We start from the raw sequence: 15,729 nt of genomic DNA, 5'->3' as shown, positions 1-15,729 counted from the left end.
TGTCCTACGTTTTCTAAAGGGGGTGTCACAATTTCAGCCCCTTAGTTTCACAGATTTCCTTCCTGGAATCTGAACACCATGTTACTGGTGCTGACTAGGTCACCCTTTGAGCCCATCAGATGCATCCACTTTAGGTGGCTAAGAATGAAGCTGTTGTTCTTTGTGTCAGTCACTTCAGCTATGAGGTGTTGAAGATTAGAGTTCTGTCCATTTATGCAAACTGTTGTGTTATTCATCCTGACAGAGTTACTGTCCGCACAGAACCGACTTTTAAGCCAAAGGCCAGCTTGGGGTTTCATTTACAGCAAGAAATCAATCTGCCTACGTTTTACCCAAGACCTGGAAATGACAGGGAAAGATTATGGCATAAGATAGATGTGCGTGGATCTCTTAAAGTTTATTTATCATGCACAGAAACTATTAGACAATTGCATAGTCTATTCATCAATATTGCTCATCCCAAACTGGGGCAGCAGATGTCAGGAGCAGCAATTAGCAATGTTCTCAAGACCTGTATAGTGGAGGCTTACAGCAATTATAGGTTATCTGTCCCATCAGGAATCATGGCGCACTCAATAAGGAGTGCTGCCATTAATGCCACCCTTAGACAGCAGGTCTCCTTGTAAGATATTTGCAGAGCAGCTACCTGGTCCTCTGCATCGTCTTTCGTGAGGCATTACAAGTTAAATTCCTGGACGGCACATCAGACTGTGTTTGGTACCAGTGTGCTGAACATAGGGAACTGCACCCAAAGAATAGTTCTCTATGGCATTTCATCTAATTGAAGGGAGGCAGCTAATGGGGTGCCACAGGGATCAGTTCTAGGGCTGGTATTAAATTTGCATATGACGCCATGTTGGGAGGAATAGTAAACACCTAAGAACATTCAATGAGATCTGAACATACTGGAAAAGCGGGTGGATGTGAAAAGGATGCAATTCAACAAGAATAATTGTGAAGTTCTATATCGGGTTGAAAAAAAGAAGCACACTTACTGGATGGGAGATTCTGGGTATTAGTGTGTGTCAAAATCTTGGGGGTATGGATGGACTGAAAGCCACATATGAGCAGGCAATACAGTGACATAAATAGATAATATGGCCTTGGGATGGATCAACAGAGGTATAGCATTCAAATCACAAGATGTTATAGTCTTACTGTACACTGCTTTGGTCAAGTTGCACCTGGAGTACAATGTGCAGTTCTGGAGGCCTCACATCAAAAAGGGCATGGACAGGACCAAGCCCTGTGAGGAAAGACTGAGGGACCTGGGAATGTTCAGTCTGGAAAAGAGAAGTTTGAGAGGGAACTTGATTACTTTAATTTTTTTTTTGGGAAAGGCTGCCACTTAGGGGGGCAGGGAGCTGGGCAGCAGATTACAAGATTTGCAATAATGAGTTTAAAATTTGGGCAAAAGATGCCTGCTGATGTTAGGATATTTTTTTTACTGTAGGAGTAGTTCAGGAGTGGAATCACCTGCCTCAAGAGGTGGTGAGTTCCCCTTCACTGGTAGTCAAGCAGCAGCTGGTCAAACACTTACCAGGGATTTTTTGGCTGATCTTGCATTGGGCAGGCTTGTATGGCCTTGAGTCTGTGATTCTGTAACTCCCAATTATTATTACAAGTAGTCAAGTAGATTACAAGTTTGTGTTTGATGACACAAAAGTCACAGAAATTTCAGACAATGGGATACATATAAAAGTGAAAATTTTCAGCACTCCTGGGTAAATATTATTTGGGTGTCCATTTCAAATAACTGAATCTGTTCGGGGTGCAATTTAGAAATAGTAGAACAGGGATAGGTTTTGGTATATAGGCTTTCATCCTACGCTAAGTGTTTTCCACATTAAATTTGATATTCTGCTTGTGTGGTAAGACTGCAGAATTGCAAAATGCATATAAACCTGCCTGTACCTATTCCCAACTTAAATGAAACGTACCAAAAAAATGGAAGTTTTCTTCCAAATTCTTAGCTTCCACTTTAAGATCTAAAGTAATGAAAACAAAAAAGTCTATGCTGATTAGCTGATTATGTAAGATATTTCATTCCACTGATAACCAATATGCATGTGACCCAAAGACCATCATGTGACAAATATGACTGATAATAACATTATCTGGTTTGTTCCATGAGAGGATTCACAGAAAGATAGATTTCCAATTTTTTAATACTTCTGCAGAATTATATTTTTTTATTGTTTTCACTAATAAAAACTATATATCTTAGCTACTGACATATCAAAGGGATTCATCTCGTATAGTGGGGAAATCATGAAAACATTCAAGTGAACAGTGTAATTGTAAATATATGACAATCTTTATGAGTCTAATTGGAAGGATCTGATCCAGCAGAACACACTTTGAGCAGCAACAGTACTTTGTATGGAAACCATTTTTAAAAGTTCAAAGCCTGCCATCTCTTTCGCAGGGACAGGCTTCCAACCCAAACAGCTCAATGGCATGATTTTCCCATTTAAAATAATGGTTCCACATGCTTGGTCCAACTTGTTTAATCAGGAGAAGGAAGTGAGAATAAAGCAACAGTTTGCCTGTAAAAACACAATATGTGGGTGCAACCTGGTTTCTAGGTATGTAATCCTCCTACTAGGATTTGGGTGAATGAATGCACTTGCCCCTAGCTGGAATAGGGCTATTTAATTAATGCAATTTATAGCTGAGTGGAAGAAGAGCTAACCATAACTAACCATAATGATAGGATTCGCTGACAAAGAAAAGCAGCAATGAATACCACACTAAACATTTAAAAGGATGAAAACTGTGATAACAAGGTCAGAGGAACAACCATAGCAAATAATTCATCTTCATATAATGCACTGTAGAATTGAGTCAATCATGATCAACCTGTTTAGACTGCTCATCCACAAATGCTTCATTAATATTCTCATCTTGCCAACTGACAAAATCAGCTCTCAATACAATAAATGGCTTGTCAGAAGGAATTCTGAAAATGTTCCACCCTCTCCCTCTTTTTACAAAAATTTTGCTTTGACTACAGCATCATTGTGATAATGTCACATGGGGTTTCTTTTTTTCCTATTGCCTTTAGTAAGCACTTCAACTTTTCAGCTATGGATGAATTAAATCCTAACGTTAAAAATGCAATCTTAAGTATGGTAAATCATATTTTCTTTGGGATGTGCCTGTAAAAGATTTTTTTAAGAATTAACAAATAACCTCTTCTAGTTACCATTCTAGTAGATCAAGTAAAGTTTTAAAGCATACTGAGGTACTGAGTGCTTAGAGAACTTCTGTAGTTTCTCACTCAGGCCGTTTTCCCACTTACCTTTTGTTGCACACTACTCTCACCAAGTAACGCAGGGTCCAACGGCACTCCCCACTACAGGGGCGGCGCCAATGTGGCAGCCCCAATTCTGCTGCCTTCACGCCCTCTCAGCGTGCATCATATTTGGCGCTGTTTGGAACACAGCCTTTTGGAAAAACCCGCGGGGAGTGCGGGGTGGTGGGGAAGGGGCAGTGACTCCGGGTTACAGATTCCCGCCCCTGGTAGTGACGTGGAGCCTTTGCCCAATAAAGAAGCAGTGGGTTGGGGCAGGTTGTAGGAGAGCTGCTGTTCTTGATAGGGATGCACTTTCCCTAAAAGAGCTTGGGAGGAGTGCTCCTGGACCAGGCCTCCTGTTGTATAAACAGGTGGAAACAGTGGCCAGGGTGACTTTTAGGGATGTGCTCCCAAAATCACTATAATTTCTGATTAAGACTAAGGGATACAATTCTGTGGGCACCTGCACAAGGTCCCTACAGCCATCCTACTTGCAGGGTGAAAAAAGAGCCCTCCCTCACAAAGGAAAGCAATTTTTTTTGTACTCTCTAAGATAAGTGTCAGAATTTTGGAAAATCATAGTTATGACCCCAAACAGCGATTTCCTTGTATATTTTTGAATCAGGACTTGCAAAACGCCTTTTACCAGATTTGGTTTGTGGGCCAGTTGTGGCCCTTCCTGCAGGGAGCAAGGAGAGATCTTGCCACTGTTGTGAATGGCTTGGTAACATCTTGATTAGATCACAACAGTGTGTTCTACATGGAGCTGCCCTTGTCTAGAACTACAGTTGTAACAGAATGCTGTGACTACATTGGAATGGGCTGTAGGGGTCATATCACTCCAGTCTTCTTCCATCTACATTGGCTCCCATTTTGCTTCTGAGCCCAGTTCAAGGTATTGACATTTAAAGTTCCATGAGACTTGGTGTTTAAGTTGACTTGGAGTAACCAGAATTCTGGTTTTTCTTCAGATCATGTGCAAATGTAGGTAAAACCATGTATACTTTACAGATCTAGGAACATTTCCCATATCATTTCATGCATAGCAAATGAATGCACATAATTTTTTTCTCATGACAGCATGAATTATACAAGTGACTTGTGGAGATATTTTTGTGTCATTAGTACACAATGCTTCTACTGGCAGACGAAAACACCTTTATATCAATACCTTTACTTGGCCATAGATTACTAAGCTTTTGGACTTTGAGTTTACTGGTACTATAGTTTTGGCTTTGTTTTCTCTTCATTAATATATGTGTTAATTGCATGTATGGTTCATTGATTAATTGCATGTATGGTTTAAATATTTAAATATTAAATGCATGTATGGTTTAAATATTTCTATTCATTGGACATCTTGATTTTTAAGAGGATTATTTTTTCCGTTAAAAATACCTTTCATGTCCCAAGTAAAAAAATGTGTCAAGCCTCCCAAAATTTAGCAGACATGCTTGATAGAAGCAAGAACTTCATATGGTGCATTTCAAACATATCACTAGAGATGGTGGAGCTGGGTAGATTGATACCAGCAGACCCCCAAATGTCACTTTACCATCTGTGATTAATTGCTAAATATAACTTCAGTGACTCAGATCAGTGACCTGCAAAAGCTGATGTATAACTTATGATGTTCTTTTAGTAACGATTGCCAAGACTTTCCTGTCTGCTCAGTGCTACCATGGCTTTTATTGATGAGTAATTGCACTACATCATCCTCAGTGCAACTTCATATTGTGAAAATTCTGCTCTCTACCAAAATATTTGTTTTATAATAGCTTTTTAGATTTTATATTGAATTGACTAATATATGGGCAATATGAAAAGCATCATTTCAACTTTTTTTATTTTCTCCTGCAGCTTAATTACAAAGAGGAAAAAATGCCCCCTTCAACAACTGCACCGCAATATGCTCCCCCTGATGGCGGATGGGGCTGGGTCGTGGTCTTCGGGGCATTCATCTCCATTGGATTTTCCTATGCATTCCCTAAAGCTATCACAGTGTTCTTCAAGGAAATACAGGATATCTTCCATACAACATATAGCCAGATAGCTTGGATTTCATCAATCATGTTGGCTGTGATGTATGCAGGAGGTACATGAGGAACTATTCCTTCTCTTGCAAAGGCCATATTGTTCCCTCTCTTCTCCCTCTCCTTCTGAATCCTGTCCCATCCTCAATATCCTACTTCTGGTTTTAGAACAATTGTAGTAAAATGTGTTTCTTCACATAGCATATTAGATGAACAATTTATGGATTCTAAAACATTACTGGGTTAAGTAAGAGTCTACAATCATGTAGAGGCAAAATAATATAGTCAAGCCCAATAGAAAACAAATGAAAATGTTACAAGATATCAAGTCTTCTGGATTAATTAACATGGTAAAGCAGTGCTATTGAAAGGTATATTGATTCTGTTGGGTACCACTCACTTCAGACAGAACTGAAGGGTAAATGGTGCTTTAATTGACCTTAACTTTCAGCAAAAGTAACATTGGTCTAGTAAAGAAAATTATGAAATTCTACTTATTTTACTGTAAAATTGTTCAGAGTGTACATATACATAATATACAAGTTTATTTAACAATTAATCCTATAGAGGAGGATCTCTTAATAAAATGAAAGAAGTACTATAATTTAGCTTATTAAACCACTTTAGTAGTAGAATATGTATTTGTTAAAGCTGGCTCCAACTAGGGCGCATTCTTCACAGACCCCGGGAGCAGCGGGGCACTGGTGTACATGACACCAGTGCTGGCCTGGGGTTGTTTGCACACTTGTGTGCTGGTGGTGTCAACACTGCTGTGGCCTGCACCAGTGCCTCCACATGGAGGCGTGCCACTTACCTTTTCCTCCCTGCTTAGCGCCGTCAGGATGAGGGGACTCACCCCTATGGCCCTGGCAACGGCCTGGGGATTGGGGATACTGGACATGTCCCCTTTTCCCGATGGAGCTACGTAGGAAGGAGGAGGTAAGTTTATAAAAAGCAGTGAGCTGGAAAATGGTGCCTTCCACCCAGTGCCATTCGTTCAGCACTGAGTAGCTGCCGCCACTTTCCAATGCAGTTCTGGGGGGGAACACCATTGCAGCTCCGCTCCAGCAGTGGCAGCCATGCGAAGTCCTCCCACACAATGGCATTTTTAGCAGCCATACACTGCTCTTTATGGGCTGTGCGGAATCCTCCTAGGATTGCCATATTTTAAATGGGTCCTTCTAGCTGTCTTTTTAACACCAGTTTGATCTGCAGTTAACTGTCAGGTGATGTTTTACCTAGGGCCATGTCATGAAGAGTATCAATGGCTGCTTCTGTACATTGTTAAAGTAGTAGGACGTTTTTTTCCCTGGTTAGTTGTCAGTAAGAGCTCCAGGTCATGAAAGCTTATGACAGCAATGGATATGTTACTCTTTGCAATATCATAAGACTCTTTGTTGGTTTGACTGCAGTAGATCAATATGGCTACCTCTATGGAATTTTTCAAACATTGCCCTGCCCCCACCAGCCAGCCAATTCTGGTTAGTTTAAGATATCAGAATTCCAATGAGTCACCTTGTTGATTTCCATTCCATCTTTTCCCATGCCATATACTGGTGCTGGGGCTTGCTTGGGAAAGTTAAGTGCCCCTATCACTGACAATTAGCATCTTCACTTCTCTTATGATATGTAAATATCAAATTATTCCGATAATTCTTCATTTATAGCCCTTCATTGCAACTATGAATTTTTTCTGCCTAAAATAGTACGAGGTACCACAAAGGGATTTCATATTATCTTTATGTGCTATTGTCAAAGAAACAGTTGCAGCACAGTTCAACTGTGCAGAGTTATTTGATGCCTTACTGTATTCACACAGCTTTAACATAACAGTGGGTAGCTTTGCCCAAAGTAAATATTCTTTGAAGAACAATTACTACAAAATTGTTTCCCATAATATACAATAGTGAAACAATCACTGGCAGAGGATGAAATAGGCAAAAAAATTAAAATAATATGTGGGAAGAAGTTATTTCTTTGTAATGTTTTCTTTTTCGATCTAAGAGTAATTGTTTGATTTTTAGCTTTTGACGTACTGTACTTTGAAATACTATAGTAAGAACGTTGTGTGCAAAGAGCTTTGTTTACAGCAAACGCATAATATATTGAAAATGTTGCAGGCGCACTCCGCATCTCTTAATGCTAATTAGGTGATCTGAAAAACATTTGAGATCTGACACACTCATTATGATTTAGCGCTCTGCCTATTAATCTTCACAGCAGGTCATTGGGTAAGTGAAAGTCAAGGCAAGGCCTTCTGCAAGTAGGCTTTCAGCCTCCTGTGGTAATTAGCAGGCATCTGTGTTTCAGTAACAAGGTATTAACTTACCTTTCAGTATCTTGGAAAAAAATTAAACTAATAAAAGAAATCCAGTAAGAAGCTAAAAGGAATGTTAATTATGTTTATCGCTTACTTCATACTTAGAATAAATGCCATTAAATTATAGCAGGCCATCTGGCCATCCATACACTCTCCTGCATTTGTGGTTAATTCAGCAAATAGGTCAAGAACAGTGTTTACCTGTTCAAGAAAGCATAGACACAGCACTCTAAATTACATAAATCAAACTCAGAATAAAACTTTTCTTCCTTGTAGCTAGTGGAGCATTCTGACAGATGTTGGCTGCAAATTTTGTAAATGTTAGGCAATTCAGAGTTTAAGCAATTCACCTATCTTTGTTTTTAAATTTGTTAAACTAGAATCACAATTGAGTCAAGGCTAACAGATTCAGATTAATTGTGGCTGAGCATTCACCATATTGTATGGGCTTGAAGAACACTCCACTCTAGCTAGTGATCCCTGTTAAGTCTCCATGGCAATTCATTAGAAACCTCCCTGAGCAGAGGCTGCCAACTATGTTAAATTAAGGGCAGTGACTTTGTGAATGGGCTTCTTTTTACTGAGGATATAGATACCACTAAAATATTTTACCTGTAGCTGTTCTAGAAATTGAGGAACTTAGATATACAATACACAATACAATACAATACTTGGATATTTGGATATTTATCACATTATTATTGCCCCTCTATTTCCTTATCTTGCTTTAAAAATTCCATGGCAATTCCATGGCATCAGCTTCCAACATGACTGACTTACTTTACACTGCAATCTTAAGAGTTTCACCCTTCTAAGCCCTTCAATTAAAATGAATTTAGAATAGTTTAACACTTCTTAGCAGAGGTGTATTTACCTGGGGACGAGGGTCCCCCATGTGACCAGGAAGAAGATGGCAACTCATCTTCTGGTGCCCTTGACCCCGCCCATGTCATCATTGACATGGGCAGGGTCAAGTGCACCACCTGTTCCTCCCCTTTCTCCTGGCTCCCAGGGTGACATGGGGGTGTGGACACGCTCTTCCCAAGCCCCACCCCCAGCCTCAGTGCTATAAAAGCAAGTGCTGGAGGCTAATAGATGGTAGTCTTTTCTGCCTCCCCAGAGGGGAGGGCAAAAGAGACTGCTGGCTGCCGGCTCAAAGCACAAAGTATCAATGATCTTCTCAAGCACTTTGCATATTATATTCTGATGCAAGTCCTGCATTCCTCAATAGGGCTTACTCCCAAGAAACTGTCATAAGATGACTGTCTTAGTGATATTACTGTGAAAATGACATAACAGCAAAAATAAATGACAGTTGCAAAATTCATATAACACAAACAACAGATGGCAGAGTTTTTAACTTTTGTGCAAGTTTAAATAGTCTCTAGCAATGATTTTTCTCAGACATCAGTAGTCACTCCTATTTTTCAGATATTGGTTCTGAGAAAATAAAATGGACTATATCTAGAAAATTACTCAGCACTGACCTTTCTGTCTTTGCTGTGAGGGACAAAACCCTTTGTTCCCTTACAGAATATGCAGAGCACTGAATTTCAACAACCTCATTTAATGTGTCCTTGAAAACACAACTTCCCAATTTCCAAATAACTCATGCGCATGAGGGAATAACATTCAGATTTTTTTACATGCGTATATTTTAAATTGTGTTGAGCTAATTTAAGAATTGCAGGTGGGTAAAGGGGGACAAAATGAGATAGCAAGAACAAAAATTGTAACTTTTGCTAATAAGTACTGACAGAAACAACACAAGTAGTTTAAAAGCATTTCAGGGATTAAAAAATGATTTCGAACAAAAAATCCTCAGAATTACCACTGAAAAGCACTAGAAAGAATAAAAACTTTGAAATTCAGTCCCGTTAGTAAAATGATCACAGACTTCACTCTCCCCAAAAGAAACAGAGTTAGTAAGACAAATGCTGAATCACTATTCAGATAATACTTATAATAAAAGTTTTCCTGCTAACTGTAAAAATGTATGGAGGAGAGCATTTACTATAGGTGTAGTATTTACTCCAGTGCAAGCCTAGTTTTTTCCCCCAGGCATGTAATAAAAAAGAGGGCCTTGTCCTATTTTTGCATACAAGTTATATTTACATCCAGTAGAAATATTTTTGGGTGTATAATATTTTCAGGTAGACGTCGTCCTACATTCAGGGTTACCTTCCTTTCAAGTAAATATGGAATTAAAAAAAATTCTAGTAGTCGGCTGTTGCAATTTTTTCATTCACTCAGATGTCCTGAGACTGACTTATTTGGAAAGGGCAGGGTATAGGTAAACAAGCAAGCAAACAAATAACCATAAGTAACTTTATTTAGGAGACATGAATGAACACAAAGTCTACCTGGATCCTTCATAGCAGTTCTGCCAAACAGCTTTTCTAGAGGTGTGAGTAAAACCTGAACTGGAACTACTCCAAATTCTAGTATCCTGGAACTAATACAAAAAACATGAAATGGATTACTGAACATTACACCTGTCCTTTTCTCCCAAGAACAAAACCATACTTTAACTGCCTTACTGTAACTAAGAAATATACCAAACTGTCATCATCTGTTTTGCTGTTCTAGTAACCAAACTATTGCCCTTCCAGAATACTTGCTGGAATGCTAAGTCATAAAGTAATCTTAAAAGGATTCTGGGCATTTTCAATTTTCTGCAGTGAGTATTTTAAGGCCACCTGGAGAAACCTTGGGAAAATCATTTTGCGTGACTTAATGCTATTCTTGTTGGGCTGCAATTATGGCCTTGTATTCCTGGAACTGTATAGGGGGGAGACATACATAGCAAAGAAAGTTTTCCACTTGGCCATAAATTCCTCACTAAGGTAAATTCTGCACAGGCCATAAACAGTGGTGTGTGGATGGTAAATACGGCATTGTGAAGGAGGACTTCACACAGCTGCTACTGGAGTGAAGCGACAATGGCCTATTTCCCCCACAATGGTGTTTATTTTTTTATTCGATTTATTAGTTGCCCTCCCCCAAAGGGCTCAGGGTGATGTACAACAGAGAATAAATAAATATTTTTGTGACTTGCTAAACGAGTGAGTCTTTTCAAAAACAGCGATGTCAACCCGGTGCTGAGTGAATGGCACCAGGTGGAAGCTGCCATTTTTTTCTTACCTCCTCTTCCCTGTGTAGCTCCATGGGGGTGAGGGGACACGCCTCCTGGACCCCAACTCCCGAGGTATTGCCATGGCCATGGGATGGTGGTGGTGGTGTCCCCTCATCTCTGCAGAGCTATGCAGGGAAAATGAAGTAAGTAGGGAAAATGTGCAAATGAATCCCTGGGGGTACACTGGTGTCATGTAAACTGGTGTCCCACCGCTCCCCGGGCCCATGCGGAATCCGCCAGAGACAGGGTTTTTTTTTTGGTTTTTATGACTGCCTGTTTTATGGTTCTGTTCCTTTTTGCCTTCACTTTTGTTCATTATTTTGCCACTTTGTTCTTCACTCAAATTAATCAATGTGATATGTAACTGTGAGTAGTTCTGGTAATTTGGTTTGCATTGGACATCCAAATAGTACAGTTGTAGGAGGAAGGTCCTTGGGCAATGTTGAGTTACTCTGTAATTTTTAAAGAATTTTTAAAGAATCACCTGTTAGTGTCCTTCATGAGCTAAAGACATGATCTGAGTCCATAGAATACGGGACATAACAATCATGGTTCCTTGTTGTAGCAGGTTTATGTTAGTGACTGTCAGTCCCTGTCAGATATCTAAAAAATATTTTAAGATAGCTTGAGTATCAGGTGTGAGATTGCCAGGCATTTGAAGAAGAGCATTCTATTATCCATTCTGGACCATTGTGATTGCAGGTGGCAGACAAAAATCTGCATCTGTGTTTTTTTGCATTATCTGTAGTAGCATGACTTTGTGAATGTCATGAGACATAAGAATAAATGCATATGAGCTTCAGCCAGTTCTGTGGCAGTGTGAATGGTTGAACTCTTAGTGTAAGGATGTCTTGAAAAATAATTGACAGGTTTGTCCTTGCCAGAATGATACATCAGAGCCTAATCATAAATTTGAAAAGCATCCATGTTCATTGCAGACGAGGGGGGAACATGGCAAGGCATAGAGGAAGAAAACGGCATGCATACCATTCTTATTTTGGTAAAAAATTGACCACAACTTGTTTATTATATACAAGCAAAGGAGCAGAGGTGCAGCATGGTATCAGGCCACATGTCTGCTATCTGATGAACACCATTCCCCAACCTGTTTTCTTGGGAAACCATGGGAGTCACTGGGAGTCACTGGGAGTCAAGTGGGCACCAGCCTCTATGTGTTCCCCTTGCCACCTGGAGGCATAAGATAATTCAACCAAGAAACAGAATTTTCAGTATTTTCTAAATCAGAAGTTATTTGGCCAAAAGTTCATTTTCAAATAAAAATTTAGCAGAAAATCCACACCTGTTTTTTGTGTCAATACTTTTAACACAAGATGGCCGTCTATTATTTGTTGTCAGTATATTTTCCTCTTATTTTGTTTATTTTGTGCATAGGTCCAAATTCATGAAGCATTGCTAATGTTTGCATTGCTAATTCAGATAACAGCTACCTTTGACAACTAGAGCTTGCATTTATAAGATGTAATTAGTTTGGAAATTTTTAATGGTGAAAAAGCACCTTTTCTTCAGCTAATTTAAGCAGCTCTTGCCACTATTAACTTTAAACATTAAAAAGCAGTAATAACTCTGATCGCATTTTTCTATATAACACAAATTGTAACCATGATTTTCAGGCTTCCTTTGCATTTGGGATTCTGAAGCATTCCCATCAGGGGTGTAGATACCACAGGGACATGTGGGGACAAATGTTCCTAGTGCCCACCGTTTGATCACATGGGGGAGGCGTAGAAAAATTTGGGTTCGTTTATAATTTTAAAAATATTTTAGTGTTTTTATATTGTCGGCCAGCAGGGGGTGCAGTTTTTAGGCTAGTGGCACCAAAATTTCAGGCTATTTTCAGGTGACACTACTGATGATACCAGATCTACCAGACCATGGCCACGCGGCCTGGAAAACCCACAACAACCAACATTGAAAGTGAGGCTGTTTGGGGGGTGGGTGGGTGGGAAATCTACCCTGAAACAGTATCATTTTCAATGTTGTTTAAACTAGGGAGCCCAGATTCTCCCTCTAAGGTGGATTTAAAAGGGGAATCTGGGCTCCCTTGTCTAAACAATATTGTAAGTGATGCTGTTTTGGGGGGTGGGATAGGGGAATATACCCTGAAACAGCATCACTTTCAATGTTGTTTAAACTAGAGAGCTCAGATTCTTCCTTTAAGGTGAATTTAAAAGCAGAATTTGGATTCTCTAGGAAAATCTGGGCTCGCTAGTCTAAACAACATTGAAATTGCTGCTGTTTCAGGGTGGATTCCCCCCCAAATAGCATCAGTTTCAATGTTGTTTAAACAAGGGAGCCCTGCATGTGTTCAGATGTGTGAGTTGGGGCATGTTCTATAATGTGATGGTGACTTTGAGATGACCTGGTGCAAAAAAATCATTATTTTGTTGTGTGTGAGGGGGGAGGGCGGCCACCTATACCAGGGTGGGGTGGGGGTGGAAAACTCAGATTTTGCCCTGGGCTCCATTTCCCCTAGATATGCCTCTGATTCCCACACCTTCTATATTTGCCTGACTTCCTCATTCAGATCAATTTCAGGAACATGTCCATTTGTTCCCAATGCAAACAAAACTGCTTCCTGCCATGAAAGTAGTTAAAAAATGTTTACTCTGCAATCTGGGTGGAGTTTTCAGTCTGGAGAAGGAATAGGAATTAGGTTGTTGCATCTCTGCCAAGAAGCTCTAATAAAGTGACAGGACAGGCAACATTTGTAAAATGCCATAATTAGCAACCAAAAGCAATTCTTAGAGCACTCCATAGTATCCTAACATTTAGCAAAATTGATTGTGGAACTGGATTTCCAAATTAGTAGCAAAGTTGCCATTTTGGAAAAACCTTATAGAACAAAAGATTCCCCCCACCCCATTTTTTATATTACTTGCATGGAGCACCAATTTATTTACTTTCTTATACCCCGCATTTCTCCCCAGTGAGATCCAAAGCTAATTACAACATTCTTGCCTCCATTTTATTCACACAACAACCCTGTCAACGTAGGTCAGGCTGAGATTGTGTGCAAGGTCCAGGTTCTTCCAGCAAGCTTCCATGTTAGAGCTAGAATTCATCTCTGGCTCTTCCTGATCCTTGTCTGACTTTAACCATTACACACCACTGCTACAATTATTACTATTTAATCTGCCATCTGGCATGTTTGTGTCATCAACTGATCTAAGCTAGGACTACAGAGAATATTGCAAGGCCCCTGGTGGGCTTGGATGTCTTCGAAGTTGGACAAGTCATAAGATGACTTGCTGCATGATGGTTGAAATTGGTCTTAGTGATGTGAGTGATGACCAGAAGGAATCTTGGATTGGGTTCTGGCAATTCTGAAAAGAAGAAACTGGTTAGAGAAAAAGAAATAATTGACCAGTGCAGGCAGATGGTTTGCTTAAATATTTCTGTGCCACACCTCTGCATTCATGGCAGAATGGTTCACAACATAATAAAACAAATAAATCAAATAATTAAAAACAAAAATCATCTGACCTAATGATTTGGCAGTCATTTTGGAAGCAAGCCTTTATTGGCATAGACAGCAGTACAACAATAATAAAAACAGATTAAAAAGCATATACAATACAGGACATACATGTTAGGACGATGGAAATCTAATGGCATTTAGTAATTTCCAGGAGAAAGTCTGCCACTATCATACAGAGAGAAGGATCAGGGTTGTCCAACAAGTAGCATAATCTAAATAAATCAGGGAGATCGGGTAAATGTAAAGGAGTGAGATTCACATACTTGGATCTGATTTCCTTGAATCTGAGACAGTGAAGTAATTGGTGGGCCACAGATTCAATTGAGCCATCGTTACATGGGCACAATCTTTTAGCCTTTTCTTGCTTATTAAATCTGCCATGTAACAAGGCAGAAGGCATAACATTAAACCTGCCGAGCATTATGGTTCTCCTTTGAACAGGGTTTAGTAAGCAATGCAGGTAGTGTGCCAAGTGGCCCGTTCAAATGCGAGGGAAAATACAGGGGGGACCACGTTTTCTTGGCTCTGCGGTGGAGATTGAGGGGTAGAGAACTCTCTATTCAATAGTTGACCTTTTAATTTCCTATAAGCTTCTGAATAGGACAAAGGGCAAAGGGAATCCCACTGACAACGATCCGATAAGGAGGCAATTTTTTCTTCAAGGAATTATGGAAAACCAGGGGTTGGAGATGGGTGTCAGAAGAGACGCAGGCTGATTGGACCAGGGAATTACAGTCTGAGAGAAAATGAATTAGCAGCCAGAGATCTAAAAGTCCTCAGCCAAGGCCGGCTGATTCCAAGGAGATTTTGAAACCTAACTCCAGACAAAGGGCTGCATAGGGCACACAATTTGGGAATCAGTTATCTTGTAGAAAAAATTTGTATTGAGAAGTATTGAATTCAAAGAATTGGTTAATAGCTTGAAACCAAATTGGGACTCCGTGAAAAGCAATCTCGACAGTGACTTTGGCATTGAGAAAAATTTGAGGGCAGGAGGGATAAAGGAATTGAGCCACTGCTGTAAAAGAAATGTAGTAGAGTGCTGGCGATACTATTAGATGTAGCTAGAGCTAAATTAGTGGACTTCACTCTAGGGGTTACCCATGAAAAGGTTAAAAGGAGGAATGAAAGAGGCCAAAGGTATTTTATAGCACTTAACCTGCAATTTCAGTTTGGGTGCTTTTCATTGCCAATAATGTGAGCTTCTTAAAGCGCCTAGAAGAAGACCAATACCTTGGTTTTATAATTAATTGTCAGTCTGTTGGATTCACAGTATTAATCTACACAGCAGCTTCATGTTAAGCATCTGAGGGGCCAACTCTGGATGCAGAGAGAGAAGGACAGCGTCATCTGCATACAGCAGGATATTGATACATGGGATGTGTACCCAGTTTTGGGGCATGGCTGTTCACCACTGCCCGAGAGGGGCAGAGGGAGGTCACT

General features: G+C 39.9%; 1 protein-coding gene across 3 annotated transcripts in view; it reads left to right on the top strand.

The window, feature by feature from the left end:
• Positions 1 to 15,729, top strand: part of SLC16A7 (solute carrier family 16 member 7) — a 142,156-nt gene that overhangs the window by 87,993 nt on the left and 38,434 nt on the right. For all 3 annotated transcript variants that reach the window (XM_048499865.1, XM_048499867.1, XM_048499866.1), the window contains exon 2: positions 5,159 to 5,393. In XM_048499865.1, coding sequence (XP_048355822.1) covers positions 5,180 to 5,393 — 214 coding nt within the window. In that variant the 5' untranslated portion in view covers positions 5,159 to 5,179. The remainder of the gene's footprint in view (positions 1 to 5,158; positions 5,394 to 15,729) is intronic.

The sequence above is a fragment of the Sphaerodactylus townsendi genome, linkage group LG06 (genome assembly GCF_021028975.2).
Source record: "Sphaerodactylus townsendi isolate TG3544 linkage group LG06, MPM_Stown_v2.3, whole genome shotgun sequence".
Taxonomy (NCBI): domain Eukaryota; kingdom Metazoa; phylum Chordata; class Lepidosauria; order Squamata; family Sphaerodactylidae; genus Sphaerodactylus; species Sphaerodactylus townsendi.
Note: the sequence above shows the minus strand (reverse complement) of the source record. Positions and strands in the feature narration are given on the sequence as shown.